At 50.8% G+C, this 16,222-nt stretch overlaps 1 protein-coding gene across 1 annotated transcript in view; it reads right to left on the minus strand.

Moving 5' to 3' along the window:
- Window positions 1-2,252: 2,252 nt before the first annotated feature.
- MSI1 (musashi RNA binding protein 1) overlaps window positions 2,253-16,222 on the minus strand; it is a 28,291-nt gene continuing 14,321 nt past the window's right edge. Inside the window, exons 5-13 of the mRNA XM_005421482.2 lie at window positions 13,626-13,674; window positions 11,544-11,626; window positions 10,809-10,926; window positions 9,137-9,217; window positions 7,809-7,865; window positions 4,950-5,018; window positions 4,674-4,828; window positions 4,161-4,226; window positions 2,253-3,220 (exon numbers count right to left, since the gene is read on the minus strand). Of these exons, the coding sequence (XP_005421539.1) occupies window positions 4,185-4,226; window positions 4,674-4,828; window positions 4,950-5,018; window positions 7,809-7,865; window positions 9,137-9,217; window positions 10,809-10,926; window positions 11,544-11,626; window positions 13,626-13,674 (654 nt within the window). The 3' untranslated portion in view covers window positions 2,253-3,220; window positions 4,161-4,184. The remainder of the gene's footprint in view (window positions 3,221-4,160; window positions 4,227-4,673; window positions 4,829-4,949; window positions 5,019-7,808; window positions 7,866-9,136; window positions 9,218-10,808; window positions 10,927-11,543; window positions 11,627-13,625; window positions 13,675-16,222) is intronic.

The raw sequence follows: 16,222 nt of genomic DNA on the forward strand, positions 1-16,222 counted from the left end.
CTCCCCCCTCATGGGTTACCTACAGCTGAACAGATGCTGGGTTGATTTAAGATTCTCAGTGTTCTAACCCAGTATTGAACAAACATTAAAGGCTGATGTAAAGGACAATCTGTACCACAGTTAGTTCAGAACAAATAATTTTGTCTTTTGCCCACAGATCAATCTGCCAACTTTCCCTTCAGTATCCACTTAAGAGATCTCTGTCTTCTCTGCTTTTAACATTTAAAAAATTGTTTTCTTACCTATGAAACTTAGAAGTCTGGTTCCTTTTTCTTTTTTCTCAGTATGTGATGTATTATTGATGTTTCTTAGGAAGTTTCCAGTCAACTGGCCTTTTTAAAATCATAAGTCAACAACAATTTTCTTCATTTTTAGTTCAACAAAAGGATCACCAAGTGTGGGAAAGCAAGCACATGAGTATTACAAGTGCTTCATGAGAAAAATCCCACCAGGGTAAAGATTTTTCCACCAATGCTATTTTTGGTTTCCCCCAACATGTGCTGTATACAAACTTACTGGTCCCTTGGTACACTTGTGAGCACATTTCAACCTGTAACTGGTTCCAATTTACAGGCTTAAACCTTAAATTATTTTAAGACTTTTTTATAAGCCCTATGGCAGAATTCCCTACTATTCCACACTGTTAAAATTCTTCTTTCTCTCTTTTGTCTGTTAAGGACTTTACTTCCCATCTCCACATTTTACTTCCTTGCATCTAACTTCCTTGATCCACCACAGTCAATTGAATCCAGGGTAAGTGCTAAACCTGTAAGGACCACATTATCTCCTTTTCTGAACCTACAAATACTTACACAAAACCTCTGTAATGTAAAGATACACAATCTCTAGTAAAACCAGATCTGCCTCACATCATAAACTGGCCACTGCCAAAGTGTGGGAGCAGAACAACAAGTCAGAGACCTGCCTGGGGCTTTTACCCTCAAGGCAGCTGCAGGATGCAACTCCTGCCAGATCCTGATATCTCCCCCACCGGAAAACCTTGCACCCCCAAATAATGACAGAGAATGACAGTTTTCAAATAATTTATTAGGAATTTAAAACTGAAATCTGGAAAAAGGGTTACAGGTGTGGAGAGAACAAACACTGGAGTGTAATAACTTACTGGCTTAAAAACACAGCTTTATTTCTTTTAAAAAAAATGCCCACCCTGAAACCAGAGCCCCAGCCTCCAGGCAGTGGCCAGAGAGTGACTCACAGCCCAGCAGCAGCACAGCTGGCCCGGGATGTCTGGAGGGGGCACGGAAGCAGCTCAGCGCATACACCAAGAGGGAGGAAAGCGCTGTCCGCAGACCCAAATTTGAAGTATATAGAATAAAAATAAACCCAATAAAATGCAGCTCTTCTTTAATTAGGAAATATTTAAAAAAACAGACATACAGACTCTTGTCTCAGTAACAAAAATTATTGCTTTGTGTTTTCAGTACTGATCTGTTAAGTACCTTCTTACCTAAACAGAACTCTCCAAACGCATCGCCCAGGTCAGGACAAGTTCCAGCAGACGGGGGAGAGATAGAAGAGAAAAAGGGCCCTGTGGGCACTGTGGCCCTCCCAGTCCTTTTCTAAATGCCCATCTCCTTTACAGGGGCTCAGTTTGGGGGAAGAGAGGGAATGATTGTTAAAACTTAAGATGAAGCTTTTATTTCCCTGGGAAAAGAGTTTGGCTGCATCTTAATAAAAGGCTTAATCACCCCCCTTAACAAGGTCTTTGGTTCACTGAAATCCAGACCCAAACCTGCCCCATGTATTCCTGCTCGAGGTCTCCCCTGGCAGAGTGCTGGTTGGCAGAGGCCTGGACCATACCAGGGGAAGCCCCAGCAGGTTCTGGAGAAGGGACCAGATCACCCCGCACAGGACAACGGACAAATTCCCACAGTCTTCAGAACACAGAGTAAAGCAAACGGGAAGCTGCAATTCTAGAATTCATATAATCCCTGAGAAGCCCTTAACCCGCCCCCAAATCACCACCCTAATGCTTTTCTCCCCTGTTAATGAATCCCCATCCCAGAGCCCTGCCCTTCAGAGAACGACTACCCAAATCTCCCCCCGGCTGACACCCCTTCTGATACCCTCGCCTCCGGAGGAGGATCCCCTTTCCCAGGAAATCTTGACGCAAGCGATAAAGTTTGGAGAGTGAATTCCTTTCAAAGTAACCAAGACAAGCAACGGCGGCAAAGCCCTTTCCCTAAGCCAGCCCAGAGCCGGTGCTACGGAGCCCAGGGATGGAGTCTTTTCATTTCATCTCATCTCATCAGAGGTCTTAAAATCTTACAGTAAAAGGTGTACAAAAAAAGAACAAAGTCCTGTCAGGATTCTGCTGGAGAGTATTGCTCACGCTGCGGCACCAAGTCCAGGACCTGGAGCTGCTCCTTGGAGCCAGGCTGCAGGCAGCAGCCAGGTTCAGCTCACGATATTTACATATTATACAGGAGGAAAAAGAAAACCCCACGTAAAACTAAACCTAGGAAAAAAAAAATCTTTCAGCTGTAAGGATAGTGTTTTTCACTTAGCAAAATATACATTTGTTTTGTTCCATAGCGATGTCCAACGTTTTCGGATCCTTGGAGTTTCACACTTTTCAAAGCCTCACATTTACAAAACAGAAACAATTAAAAACAGTTTCTTTAAAAAAAATAGAAATACAGCAGTTCCTCTCAGCCTTTGCTCTCTCTCTCTGTCTCTTTCTTCCCTTCAGAACTGCCTTCTTGTTACATACCGTGCTTTAAAAACACTGACGACGACAACAACAGAGTTGAAAATATTCAAAACAGTTTCAAAGCCAAATAAAAATACTCCTCAATGAAAACTACCTAACACAATCACAAAGCCAATTCATAAAATATGTCTACTAGCTCGGGAAAGAGCAAACAACAAAAAGAAGGGGCAGCCCCCAAAAAAGATAAAAAAATAAAATAAAAAAATAAAACTAACAGCTAATAAAATAAATAAAAGAAGAATCAGTGGGCTGGGGGCAGGGAGGGGGAAGCGTAAACCGTCGGTGGTTAGTAGGAAAGCGAGATGATCTCCTCGGGTTCAGTCCAGTGTGGTCTGGTCAAAGGGAGAGATCGGGCAGGGCGGCAGGAGCCTGGCAGCCAGCCGGCAGTGTGCAGTTTGATTCAAGAGAAAGGAAACCTTGGCTCATCCCCCGAGGCTCACCAGATCCTCCAGCCACGCGCTGTCCTCGGTCAGGTCACTGGGGAATCTGCGGGAAACAGCAAGGGAGGGAAGGGACAGGGTCTAGAACAGCCACAGCTTTCCTCCTGGGGTTTTCTTCTGGTGTGATCTGACAGAAACACTCAATACCCAAACTTTGCCCTGACACAGTCTTGCTCTACACATCACTGGCACAGGGACAAGGCACAGCAGAGATGTTTCTGTCTTCAATGGCAATGTGCAGGCCTGGGGAACAAGGTCCCACACACGACGTGGCCTTGTCCCTTAAAGGGCTGGGACATAGCAGAGTCCAGCCATTTCCCCAGCACTCAGCCCTGCCAGGCTGCCATGGGCTCCTGTCTGTGGACACTGTTTCCTCCAGTTTTTGCCCTCCTTTTTGAAAAGCTGGTTGTTTACTTTTTAAAATTTTAAGCCAGCTAACTTCAGTTACATTTGCAAAGCAAACAAAAACTATTCACCAGTTCCCTCTTAGCCCATCCAAGGACCAATACCAGAACTGATGAGATTGTCCTTCTGCCCTTCTCCCAGGCAGGAGATGAAAACTTCACTTCCCAGAGACTGGTCTTGGCAGCAGTGAGAACAACCAGCTGCACGGTGGAGGCTTCCCCAGCCCCACAGAAGAGCCAAGCTTGTCTCTCAGATCACCTCTGGATTGTGACTCTGGCCAACCCTGCAAATGTTTTCTTTTTTTTTTTTTTGTGTCAGTGCTTCATTTTCTTCCTTTTTGTGCCAGACACTAAGACACTCTCCACTCCCAGCATGAGGAGTGTTCACTAGGAACCCAACCTGCCAAGCCTCCTGGTTCAGGAGAGAGCCCAGGCTGGCAACAGGACTCCTCCCACAGGCTGGGCCAGGCCATGGAGCCTCACAGCAACATCCACAGCTTCAGCTGAGAGCCCAAGCACAGGGACCAGCTCAGAACCTCACTCCTCTCTCTCATTACCTGCTCCTGTTCAAAGCTGTCTTACCTCCTGCCTCCTTGGTCCCCAGCTTCAGTGATACCCATTGGTAAAAGCTGTTGCAATCAAGGGACCCTGTGAAGAAAGAGTTAAAACCCCACTCTTAAACAAAAGAACAGTGAAGAAGAATTGCTAACACAACAAATTCAGTCATGGCCCAGACGACAGAGTAAATGTTTTCATTTGGAGGTGCCAGGTCTAAAGATCACATCACCCTGCAGAATGCTGTGTCAGGGCCAAGATGGGCTCTTGCAAAGCCTGAGCTAGATCAGGGAAAGGACTGGAGATCAGGACCTTGAGTGGTGATCAGAGAGAGCCAACAGAAGCCAAGCATGTGGGCTCTGCACTGTCCATCTTGGTCTGGGGCTCAGCAGTGGCACAGCCAATGCTGCAGTGGGTGGTATTTCATAGCCAGAAAACAGACTGTGGGCTGAGGGGGCTGCCTGCTGCTGCTCACCTCCCTCACCACGTGGAGACACAGCCCACTCCCCATGTCCCTCCCTCCACAGAGGGAGCACTCACCCCTAGGCTGTGTCCAAAGCCGGTGCTCGGGGCTGGGCTGGCAGCGCTGATGTAACTGCTGACCCCTGAGTCCTGGTTGGCAGCTCCGTAAAGCTCTGCCATCGGCCCCGGACTGGTGGTGCCCAGAAAGCCTCCGGTGCGACTGGGGGTGGAACCTACAGCAGGCAGCAGAACTACGGAGTGAAGATCCCAAAAATGCAACCCCGTCCCACCCCCCTCCCCAGCCCCTTGGCAAAGCTCCTGCAGGAGCCGTGCTGGGGAGGGAAGTGGAGTTACCTGTCCCTCGCACCACGGCCGCCGCAGCCGCTGCTGCTGCCATCGGTCCATACGCAGTGAGGGGGATTGCTGCAAAAGAAGGAACAGGCATCTCAAGAGCACTGTGGCTACATGGGAAACTCCTTAAAGAGAGCCTGCGTTTCCTACTGCAAAATACTGGGCTCACATATATGTATTGGCTTAATGTACCACAGAGGACATTAAAGGATGACAACAGGGAAGTGCATAGCCCTGAATTTATCAGTGTTCTTTTGCACAGCCAATGTCCAGGGGAATACACGAGCCATGCTCTGCCAAGCTCACATCCCAGAGCAGCCAAAGGCATGGTGTGGAAGAGCTGAATGAGAAGTGGGCAATTTCAGATGTATGCTGTCACTACTAAGCTTGCAAGATGCAGTTAATCTGAAGCTACAGATCCAGATTTTGGCAGTAAATGTGGAGAATGGCAACAGCTCAGGGAGAGCAGCTGAGGCTTAACATCCTGAGGCTCGGCCCCTCCTCTGTCTCTTGTTAATATTTTTGAACAGTTTAATAGCCTCTTTCTCCCTATTTCTTTGCTCAAGACATACCATTCTCCCCACATTGAGTTTTGCTCCTGATTGCTCAAAACCTCATTGTTCATTGTAGAAAAGCAGGAAACATATACCTAGGGAGCAGGAACTAGAAATGGCTTAATTAAAACAGTAAGTCTTAATTTATATGTAGCAGTTCTAATTCCCAACTCCACTGCCACAGGCATTCAGCCCTCGGGGCAGGAGGCATCTAGCCAGTATGTTTCTCTTTGCCCTTAAAATGACTGGGTCAGCATTTCATGCTTGAATGTGAAATTCACTGTGATTCTGTTTAGAGCACCATAAAAAGAGGTCAGAACAAATCAATCGCATAAAGGCTGAAACCCAGACTAGCTTAGGAGGGAATATTTAGTAGCAGGCACCAGCCTGTTTCAAGCAAACGTCATAGGAGGCTTCTATCTGGGTTAGCCGCTCATTACAGGCCCTGGGCCAATGCAGGCATGTTGCTGCTTCACATCACCCCCAAAGATGCTGTTCTGGGAAAGAAAGGCTGCTGGCAGCCACCCTCCTGCAAGTTCCTAACACATGAGTGAATGTGGTTTTACTGAGAAACGAGGCAAGGTCATCTCAAAAGCTCCAGCTCTTTTTCCAAGAAAAATCCTTCTTGCCTTTGCAGTGTTATCTGCTGAGACACCAGGTTTGTGCTGGGTGACAAAGCACCTGTGAGTGCATCCCTGCCTGTGCCATCCCCTCCCCTTGGCTCCCCTCCCAGAGCCCTGAAGCACAGCCCGTGTGTGCTGCAGCCACTCAAGGCACGAGGGCCCTCGAGCGCACGGCTCTGCCCTCCCCAGGGCCAACTGCAGCCTCTGCACGGGAACCACAGCCCAGCCAGGGCTGTGCAGCGCCTGCTTAACAGGAGGGAAGCGTCTCGGGGAGGGAAGGATGCCACGATCCCCAGCTGGTACTTCAGCGAGACACTCAGGACTGTAAGCTAATGTGGCACCCAGCCAGGACAGCAGCATTAATAACTTCTTGTTGTGCAGAGCTCCGGTGCGCCCCGGGCAGCAGTGACAGCCAGGCCCCGGGTGAGTCACCTCTGCTAGGAAAAGGCACAGGACAGCTGGGGGTGGACATGAAGGGAGAAACTATCCTACCAAGTCACCAATGTTCCTCTACAAATGTGATGGGTTTTGCAGAAAAACAGACATGTAAATAAACAACTGGACATACATCTGGTCTGCTTGCCAAGCAGAAGGCTCAAAGGTGCTTATGCAGCTGCATACATGGTGTCAGGGAAGGGTTTTGTTATGAGGGAAATGGGATTTAGTTTTCCCCTACCTTCCTCAGGGAAATTTGTTCACTGGTGCCTGCCAACCTCAGCATCCTCACAAACAGAGAGTCCCTGAGGATTAACATAGTTTTGTGCCACAGAAACTCCCTTTCAAGCCTGTTTGTACTGCTAATTCCAGAAGAGCTTCCTAGGAAGGTTTTCCATACCCCTTTGCAGAGAGATTCAAACCCTGAAACAGGTGGGGGCAAGGAAGCACTGGGAAGGAGGAACACTATGGAAATGAAATGGCACACGGGGAGCAGGGTGCTACACAAAGCTGCTTTTCTATGACAGAAACCATGGACAGGACAGAGCTGGGGAAAACATGGCTGTGGAAGGGAGAGTAGACAGAAGGAACATCATGTAGGGAGAACACACTGCACACACCCCAGGGCCTGAGGATCCAGAGGGCATTTGCATTTTGACGAAGGACACTGAGAACAATCCTGAGCTCCCATTTTGTTTCACAGCTCCCTACAAGAACTGCAGGACTTTGCAAGATCCCACCACACTCACTCCTATCTGGGAAGCCTGTATGGGAGTAGCTGGGGAACTGTACCACTCAGAGCAGGGAAAACATGCCCTGCAGCCCCTCCTTCCCACAGAAATGGGATTAGAGTAACCAGGAGTGTATTCACATCCTCTCCCTCCTCCCAGCACTCCAAATTTCATCCTTGCAACAGCTCAGGTTAAAGCCATTTGTAAACCTGTTGAAGTCACCCTGCTCTCTGCAGCTTCCATATCTGGTTTACATACAGCCTAGGGCAAGGAGCTAAAAATGAGGCAGGCAGCAGGAAAGGACCTGCTTGGCCCTCTTCAGAGGCAATACACATGGCTCTGATTGCCTCTCCATCTTTCCATCCTCAGCTTTGAATGGAGCTTATCCAGATGAAAGAGGAAATAAGGCACATTTCCAGTCTAACTGCACCAGGCTGTGGAGCAGCAACACCACTGAAACAGCACAAAGCCCCCTTCTCCCCTTGCAGCTTGTGAGTTTAGGAAATGAGTGGGACTGACCTGTGAGCTCAGGGAGGACGGGGGCACTCGGGAGAGGGGTCCGCTCTACACGGAACTCTAAAAACGAAATGCAAACAGCTTAGGAACTCATCAAACGCCCCGAGGGAGACCCCCAGAGACACAGCAGCCGGGGTCTGCTGGGGGCGTAGTCTGAAACCAGACTGCAACCAGGCCAGTGTCTTCTTTAAACTGATTTATAACTGGTGCTGAAAGGTGCTGGACTCCTGCCCTGAAGGCTGAAAGGATCCATTTATCCTTGGAATAAATGTGGCCAAGGTAGGGCAAGTTCAAGCGTCACTGTGTAGCCTCAGGTCTGCCCTGGAGCACCACTCTGCGACCCAGCCAATCTGACCTCTCAGCCAATCTGACCTCTCAGCAGCAAGGCCAGTGGGTGCTCAGTATGTGCCACACTCAGCCTGGCACAGGTTTACAATGAGGGACTTGAAGCCACTACAGCTAGATTCATGGAAAGTTTCCAGACAGCCAGGAGGCAACAGCAACTTTCAGCCAGTTAGCCTGGGCTCACCTCAGACAAAGAGGAAACTTCCCATTCCCAGCCCTTAATATCAAAACTTCATATATCAACCATCACACTGAGGGATGGAGTAAGGAAGGGATGCTCAGAGTTGCCACAACTCTAGAAAATAGCAATAGCACAGTGTGTCCCCTAAGTGTGCTCTGCCTCATTCCCTGGCCTGGCAGAGAGCAGGAGGGGAGGGCCCACAGCTCTGAGCAGCTGCGGCACAGCAGGTTCCAGCCATTGATCGCTGAATCCATGTTCTCAGCACATGGCAGTGTTAGAAACCACCCAGTTTGCAGAGGATCTGCAGCCCCCTGGCCCAGCAGATACTTTGTGAAAGCTGTTAGTGGTCCAGGCACTGTTCAGAACACAACTGCAGTGCTGCAGGCACCTGCCTTTTGCGTGCCCGGGAGATCCCTGGCACATGGGGTTCAACATTCTGTGCTACTTTCAGAGTGGTGGCAACTCTGGTAAAGAGAGACAGACACACACAAAGGCAGTGAGACAGGCAGAGCTGCAGGGCCCTTCTGTGTCACAGCAGCAGCCCTGCAGAGGAGGCCAGCAGAAAGGACATGGGAGCAGCCTTGGGCATTTCCTGCCACTGCAGCGTGAGGATTATCCTAATGAAGGACAAGCTGTTCCCACCTATTCCAGGGCTTCTCCAATCCCCCTTCCACATCCATCTCCAATTTAAAGAAAGACCAAAAAGGGAAAAGGGTGAAAGGGGCAGAGCCTGGGTTATAGATCATGCCAGGGGCTCCCATCACCTGAAGGCAGACCAAAGAACAGAGCAGGGAGCTCCACTCACCAGGGAACTGGTAAGTGTAACCAGGTGCAATGCCAGTGTAACTTCGACTCGCGTAGGTAGCAGCTTGGAAGCCTGGATAACCTGGGGAAGAGAACAGGATCTGTTACTGGTTACTGCAAACTGGCAAGGTCTGGCTGTTCACCAGCAGCAGGAGCATCCTTTGGCATCAGACAGCAGAGAGGGGTAACAGCAGAAGCCCCAGGAGAGCGGCTGGGCAGAGCACGCAACACATGCGAGCCTGCAGAGGAGTTTTAGCAGGCCCATTTAATTTTTCCTTGCTCCAAACATGTAAGGACATGGAGATTTCCTTCTCAGACTTACAGCTCTGCAGACTAAGGCTTTCTGATGCATCAGCTGGATTTACAAATGGGAGATCAGGGAGGAGGGGGCATTTGAATGGCTGAGTCACTTTTGCACTAGAAGGGTTGGTGAATGCAAGTACAAAGAACATTTCTTCATGGCACAGGCAGGAGCACAAGTCCTGCTCTTCCCCAGGAAGCTGACCACCTATAGGAACGACCCTGTGAGAATGCAGGGCACTGACTCACAGATGAATATTTAATTTGAGATCTCCCAAGACAAGAGTCCGTGGATTTCCTAGTGACTCAAACCGAGTCTTGCTGCTTTAAAATTCAGATGGCTTAGAAAAGGCAAAACCCAAAACCACAGGCTGGAGATTTATTTTCCTTCAGTAAGTCAAGTGAAAACATTGGTGGAAAAATGCCCTTTTGGGGGTTTTGTTCAGTGACTAACTGCTACTCAGCAGGCTTAGCACTGAGAGCCAGGCTGAGTACATCCTGCCCAGCAACACCAGCAATGATCCTGAGCAAACAGTGTTCTTGGGTCAGCTCAGTCCTGGCTCCAATGACAGTGAGAAGAGAGGGAAGCCAGGACCAGCACCCACACTGGTAGGATCATGCTGACTCTCAGATCCAGGCATGAGGTTTTGTGGTCCTACAAAAGATGGGGCTACAAATGGCTTTTGTTTTTAATTTTTAAATTTTTATCTGAATACTTTTGTCTTGGGAGAGTTGGTAGACATGAAACCCAGCCTGCTTGTCACCAACTTCTCCTTACAAGACAGTCCCATGATAAATGTATAACTTTCCCTGCAATAACAAGTATTTACTGTACCTGAGAGGGAGGGAACAGAGTGAGACAACACCTAACTAGAACTTTAAGGGCATTTTAAGAGTCTTTAAATGGCAGTGGGGATATTTACACAGACCACTGCTTTAAGTGGAAGCTTAGCGGCTCTTTAATCAACTAATTCATCAGAAAGCCTGTACAAGTATGGGATGAAGAGGCCTGGGTACAGATTACTCCACACTCAGCTCTGCAGTTACATCCTATATTCCACATGAAGGAATTGCTGTCTACGTGCACTGCGGGACCGTGGAGGAGCTGCCGAGGGGCAGAGCCGCCCCGCAGGGGCTGAGCCCAACCGGCCCGGCTGTCCCAGGACCGGCCCGGCTGTCCCAGGTCGGCGGTGGCACGTCTGCAGTTTTTCCAGGTGCCACCAGAGGGCAAGTTGCGATCGCGAACAGGTCCCGGCGGCCCCGCACGGGGAGCGCTGCCCTTGGCCGCCCCGCCGCTCCCGGAATAAACCTCTAAGCTGCTGCCTGGCACGGCCGGGAGCGGGGGGAGCGCGGCAGAGCTGACCGGGGCTTACCCAGCATGCCGATCCCCAGCATGAAGGCATCCATCCCGTAAGGCATGACTCGGGACCGCCCTCGTGCAGAGCCCGTTGGGGACATCACCTCCTTCGGCTGAGCTTTTTTACACTCCACCTGCCACAGGAAAGTAAGGATCAGGCTCGCCTGTCACAGGCTGGATCACAGACTGTCACAGGACACAGCCACGGAGCACAGGCAGGTCAGGCAGGGCTGCCTGCGTGACAGCACGTCCCACCCCAGCCACCGCTGTCAGCCTGCCCTGCTGCCCTTCTCTGGCATTGCTGTCCCCAGCCCACATGGTGCCAGCCTTCCCTCTTGCTCTGCAGCCACCACAGGCAATGGGGAGCTCCAAGACTGCTTTTCTCCTCATGATGTTGCCCTTGATGTTCTACCTGACCCTGCACCAGAGCCTCAAAGCCTAATTTTCCTCATTTCTGAATAAAAGTAAAACCTGCCCCTCCCAGGCCACTACAAGGTTTAGTATAAATTCAAAAACTCCAAGCACAGTACAATTCCTTGTTTAGTTTAGCTCTCTTCCTTGAGAACTCAGTATTGTGCTTGCTCACCCCCATACAGTGAGTTTCTTCCCCAGACTGACTGCTGTGATTTTTGGAAAAAGACTCAATCTGATTCCCCACTGCAGAGAAGATGCATCAGGACCCAAGTGCCTCGCACCCTGCCTCTCCCACACCTCTGTCCCTGCTCCCCCAGGTTCTGCCCCAGACACTCACCATTTTGTTGTTGATCTCATGGAAGTGAATTTCACATACTTTTTCCACAATGTCTTCACTTTCAAATGTGACAAACCCAAATCCTGAAGAAAAAGCAAAACTCCCTGATCAGGTCAGACCTCTCACAGTTTGAACTCTCGACTCACAGCCTTTTTTATTGGCAGGAGAAAAGGAGAGTACAATCAGCCCTTTCGAAAACAGCTGTCACTCATCTTCCCTCTCCAGCAAATTCTACTTTTATGCACAAGAACAGGACTGTCCTCTTACAGATTCTCCTCTCCTACTCATCCTGTACTTCCCACCCACTCTGAACCCAATTGGTCTCAAACCCAGGTTTGTTGTTCTTTGGGTTTTTTTAAACTTTGCTATTTGCAAGGCAAACCACATGGCTGGTAACACTGGGGAGGATCTGGGCAGATGCTCACACAAAGAATCGGTGGGGAAACCAACAGCTGCTTGCCAGGACACCACCAACCTCGCTAAACACACCCCACCAGCAGGAACACCCTGCAGCTCCCTCGCAGGCACTGGCCATAAAGCCTCGTGTGAGCAGGCACAAATCAGCAGTGCAGCTGCACACAGCAAGGCAGATACAGGCACAGTGATTTGCAAAGTTTCACCAAAGTAAGGTTTGTATCTGGGGTAAGACAGGACAGCGTGTTCCTGGCCCCTGGCCCACGCTCGCACCTCCTTTCTCTCACCAACCCCTTTGCTGACAGTTCTGGCAAAGCCCAGCTCGGGTGGGCAGACTGAACTCTAAGCTGACTGCAACCGTTTCCGGAGAACTGAGGCAGGTGGGAGGATGTCTTAGAGCTTGCTGTGCAAGCAAGCTGGGATTAAGCAGAACTTTCCGCTTTCCAGAGCTGGCCAATTCCAGAGCTGGCGCTGTAAAATAACATTCAAAAGCAGACAGGAATCCACTGCCCATACCTCACCTTTTCTCCACACTGCCAGAAACACCTTGCTATAAACTCCTCCATCTGTCTGTGCCCAGGTAGATTCACACCACTCACCTCAACATCCATAAGCAGAGGAGCTCAGGAATTCAGCAGAAAAATGTCAAAAGCAGTCCTGAGCCCCATCAGATCCCCACCAGGCCTACTATGCCCTGGGCTGAGCCCCTGACTGTTGACACAGCGGCTAGCAGCTCTCCCTGCTGCCTCCCAAAATGCGCAACAGCTCTAACTGGACCAGTGACTGGCAGGCACCCATGGAGGAACAGGGGTTAATGCTTCTTCCCTTTCAAGATGAAGCTGGAAGAACATCCTAGGACTGCTGAGGCCTGGCAGTCAGAGTAGATTTAATGGCTTTAGAAAAAAGTAAAAATCTGAAGGGCACAGAGTGCAGCAAGAGCAGAAGAGAGAGTTCTCTTGCTGCTCTGGGGGCAGGAGTGCTTGGAAGTGCTTCAAACAACACACAGGAAAGCAGCCAGCATAGGCTGTTACTGACCCTGACTGGGAAGAGGCTGAAGCTAAGTTTGCAGGTCAAGCTGTTGCCATTAAATCTCCAAGTTGGATGCAAGTGTCAAGCCTTGCCACACCACCAGGTAGTCGGCCTGAGGACTGACCAGGAAGGCAGGGATGCCCATGGACGGGCTGGGTCTGTATAGCACAAATAGTACAGCCTTGCTCCATCCTGTAACCAGACTCCACCAGCAGGACTCGGGTAAGAAAAGGTGACCTGGGAGCACAAGTGGGCTCCAGGCCGAGGAAGGGGCGAGAAGCAGGCACTCTTCAGGCTCTCGTGTCAGTTTTCCCAGAGCTCAGATTACTCGGGACAAGGTAAGACACACACTGCAGGCTGGAGCCACGGAGGTGAGCATGCAGAGGAGGGGGCCGTCTCCTCTCACATATCTGCAACTCGACGAGTTTACAGCACAGGAAACGCACTGGACAAAAGCTCTCTGTGCTGCGAGGGCCACTGGTAAAAGATGCAGATGCAAAAGAATGGGGTGACTGGAGGCAAGATAGAGAGCAGCTGCGACCTGCATCCTCTGCTGCTGGGATACCGACCCCTCCCTAGGCAAGGCAGGAGGCAAATCCTCTGCAGTAACCCCTCCTAGGGCCAGAAGACAGCTCTCACCTCGGTGTCGGTTGGTTGTCTTGTCAAACATCAGCATCGCATCATCCACCTGCAAAGAGAATGGCTGCATTCAGATTATTACTGCTGCAACAAGCATCCTCCAACACAATTGTTCAGAGCTTCCCTGGCTTTCCCAAACCTGAGGGGATCAAGATGAGACATCCTGTCCCCAAGAAGGAAACAGGGTGTGCACACATATGCAGTACACATAAGCTATCACACCAGGCACTTCCTCAAGCCACAACCAGCATGGTCCTGGTCCCCCCACCAGCCCGGGGCAGGTGCTGCTGGGCTGAGCCCTTTCGGCCCAGCCCCTGGCAGCAAGCGACCCCGATTGTTTGCCTGCAGCTCCAGCCGGGGGCCAAGGAGCAGGGAGGGCATTGTTCCCAAATCCCAGCCTCAAAGGAGAGGAGAATCAAAGGGGGGCAGAGAAGCAAAGCTGGAGAGGGGAGAGGAATAAGGGGCCTCCCAGCGGTGGGGGAAGCGGAGGCCTCAGACAACAGAGCCTGCCTGGGAAAGCTGGGAAGTGCCCCCACCCCCACCCCATGAGGAGCCTTTCCTCTAAGTGAGGTTTCCCACTGCTGGAGGCTGTAATTAGAGCAAATTTACTGCAAGGCCTGAGCAGGGCTGCCTTCCCGGGGGGAGGGGCGGCCGTAGCCCATCCCCCAGCCGGCCTGGGGCTGCTCTCCTCCCCGGCACATCACCGGCACATCACCGCCTGGTGCCACTTTTCCCCCCATCTTCCCGCGGGTATGCACACAAGGAGCCGCATCCACTCCACAGGTCAGCCCGAGCAGGGTTAAAAAATACACTTCAATCCCCTCCGTGTAAGCCCCAGTGTAAACCTGTCCCACTGACCCATCCCTCCTCTAATACCACTGCCTTAATCCGATTATGAAACTGGACGTGCAAGTGCTCAGGGGAGGTGGCAGCAGTCTCCGGCCAGCAGCTGCCCTGGCCCTCCTCCTTCTCCATGTGAGACAGCCCCTCCCTGAGCAGCGAGCCCTGCACGCCCCCAGCTCTACAGGATTACTCCCTTGCCTTGCCCCGGGAAGAATCTGCATTGCTGCCTCCTCCTGAACGGGCACAGGAGAGGGCAGAGTGGTGCCCATGCCCTGGCACAGACAGCCACGGGCTTTGCCCTTGGAGACCCCACAACCCCAGGCAGGAAGGGAGAGGCTCCTACTCTCAGGCCCCCAGGACATCCAGCTCCACCTCAGGGCCAGGTGGATGGAAGGAGCCCTTACTGACATTTCCAGTACCATCATAAGCAGACAGGGATCATATTTGATGCCCTTGGCATTGTCTAACACATCCACTCCAGGTGACAACAGACAACCTGGCTCCTGCTCATCTCACACACTTACCATCCTGGCTGGGCCTCCCTCAGCCAAGTAAACAAACACCTGAGAAACATGCCAAGCATCCAGTTTGGAGCCACAGGGGACATAAGCCTCAACACAGACCCGAAGCAACTCCTCCGCAGCTTCCCAGGACACACAGTTAGGGAGATGGGCGCTGAGGGCAGCTCCTCATGCTGTCATTCCCCATCGCCACTTGCTCCCACATCTGCACCATTTCCCTTCAAGGCACAGCACAACTGTGATGTGCTGGAGGGAAACCCAGCATGGCTTAAAAAAGTTCAACAGGTTTTATTGTCCGGTTTTCCCCGTTTTAAAATCTAGATCCATTCTCCCATCCAGTTCACAAAAAGGCTGGAGAAATAGCTGTTCTCCTCCCCAGTAGACACTGGGAGAAAGCTGTGTCAAAGGCACTCTGAGGCAGTGCCACTCCTAGCTCAGGTAGATGGAGACCACAAACCCATCTCAATGTGAGATGGGCATGAGGGAAAAAAAAACAAACTAGTGTCAATGAGCACAGGCCCACTGCTGACACTGCCTGACCAGCCCTCCTCTCTGCAGAGCCTGGGAAGCAGGAGCAACTCCAAGCTGCAGAGCCCACTGCACTTCCACACAAACTCCTGGCACAGCAATATCCCAGGCAATGACTGGGCACTGCCACAGTGCTCAAGCACTCAGAGAAAGAAGATGTGCAACCACTTCATCCCAAATCACACTGTATGCTGTGAGGAGAGCTGCAGCCTTCCTCCTTCTGCACTTTTTCCTATGGCTCTGCTTTGACGTGTACCTAGCACTCCAAAATGTACTTGCCTTGCAAAGGCATATTTATTGTAACACATGTACTCTATTTGAAAGCTATTTCCTGCTAAAAACTAAATCTTATACAGTACATAAGTGTGTGTATGTATATATGTGTGTGTGTATGCACACAACTCCAGGGCTTCAACTCTGTATATGGCTGTAACTGATATATTTTATTGCCATTAAAACCTACACATGACCATCTTTATGTCTCCCTTCAAGGCAGCCTGTGGGCTCAGTTGGGTGGTCTCAGCACACACCTGTGAGGTAAAGCAGGGCCCAGATCCCCCTAACCCTGGCTACAGGGGATACATACATACATACATACATCTGTCTCCTGCCATGGATAACTTGGGCAGACCCTCACTCTGAGGCACCACATCCAGCACCCGCCAAAGCTCTGCCTGCACCGACTCCACAGCCACCACCGGCCGT

The sequence above is a fragment of the Geospiza fortis genome, unplaced genomic scaffold (genome assembly GCF_000277835.1).
Source record: "Geospiza fortis unplaced genomic scaffold, GeoFor_1.0 scaffold408, whole genome shotgun sequence".
NCBI classification, from domain to species: domain Eukaryota; kingdom Metazoa; phylum Chordata; class Aves; order Passeriformes; family Thraupidae; genus Geospiza; species Geospiza fortis.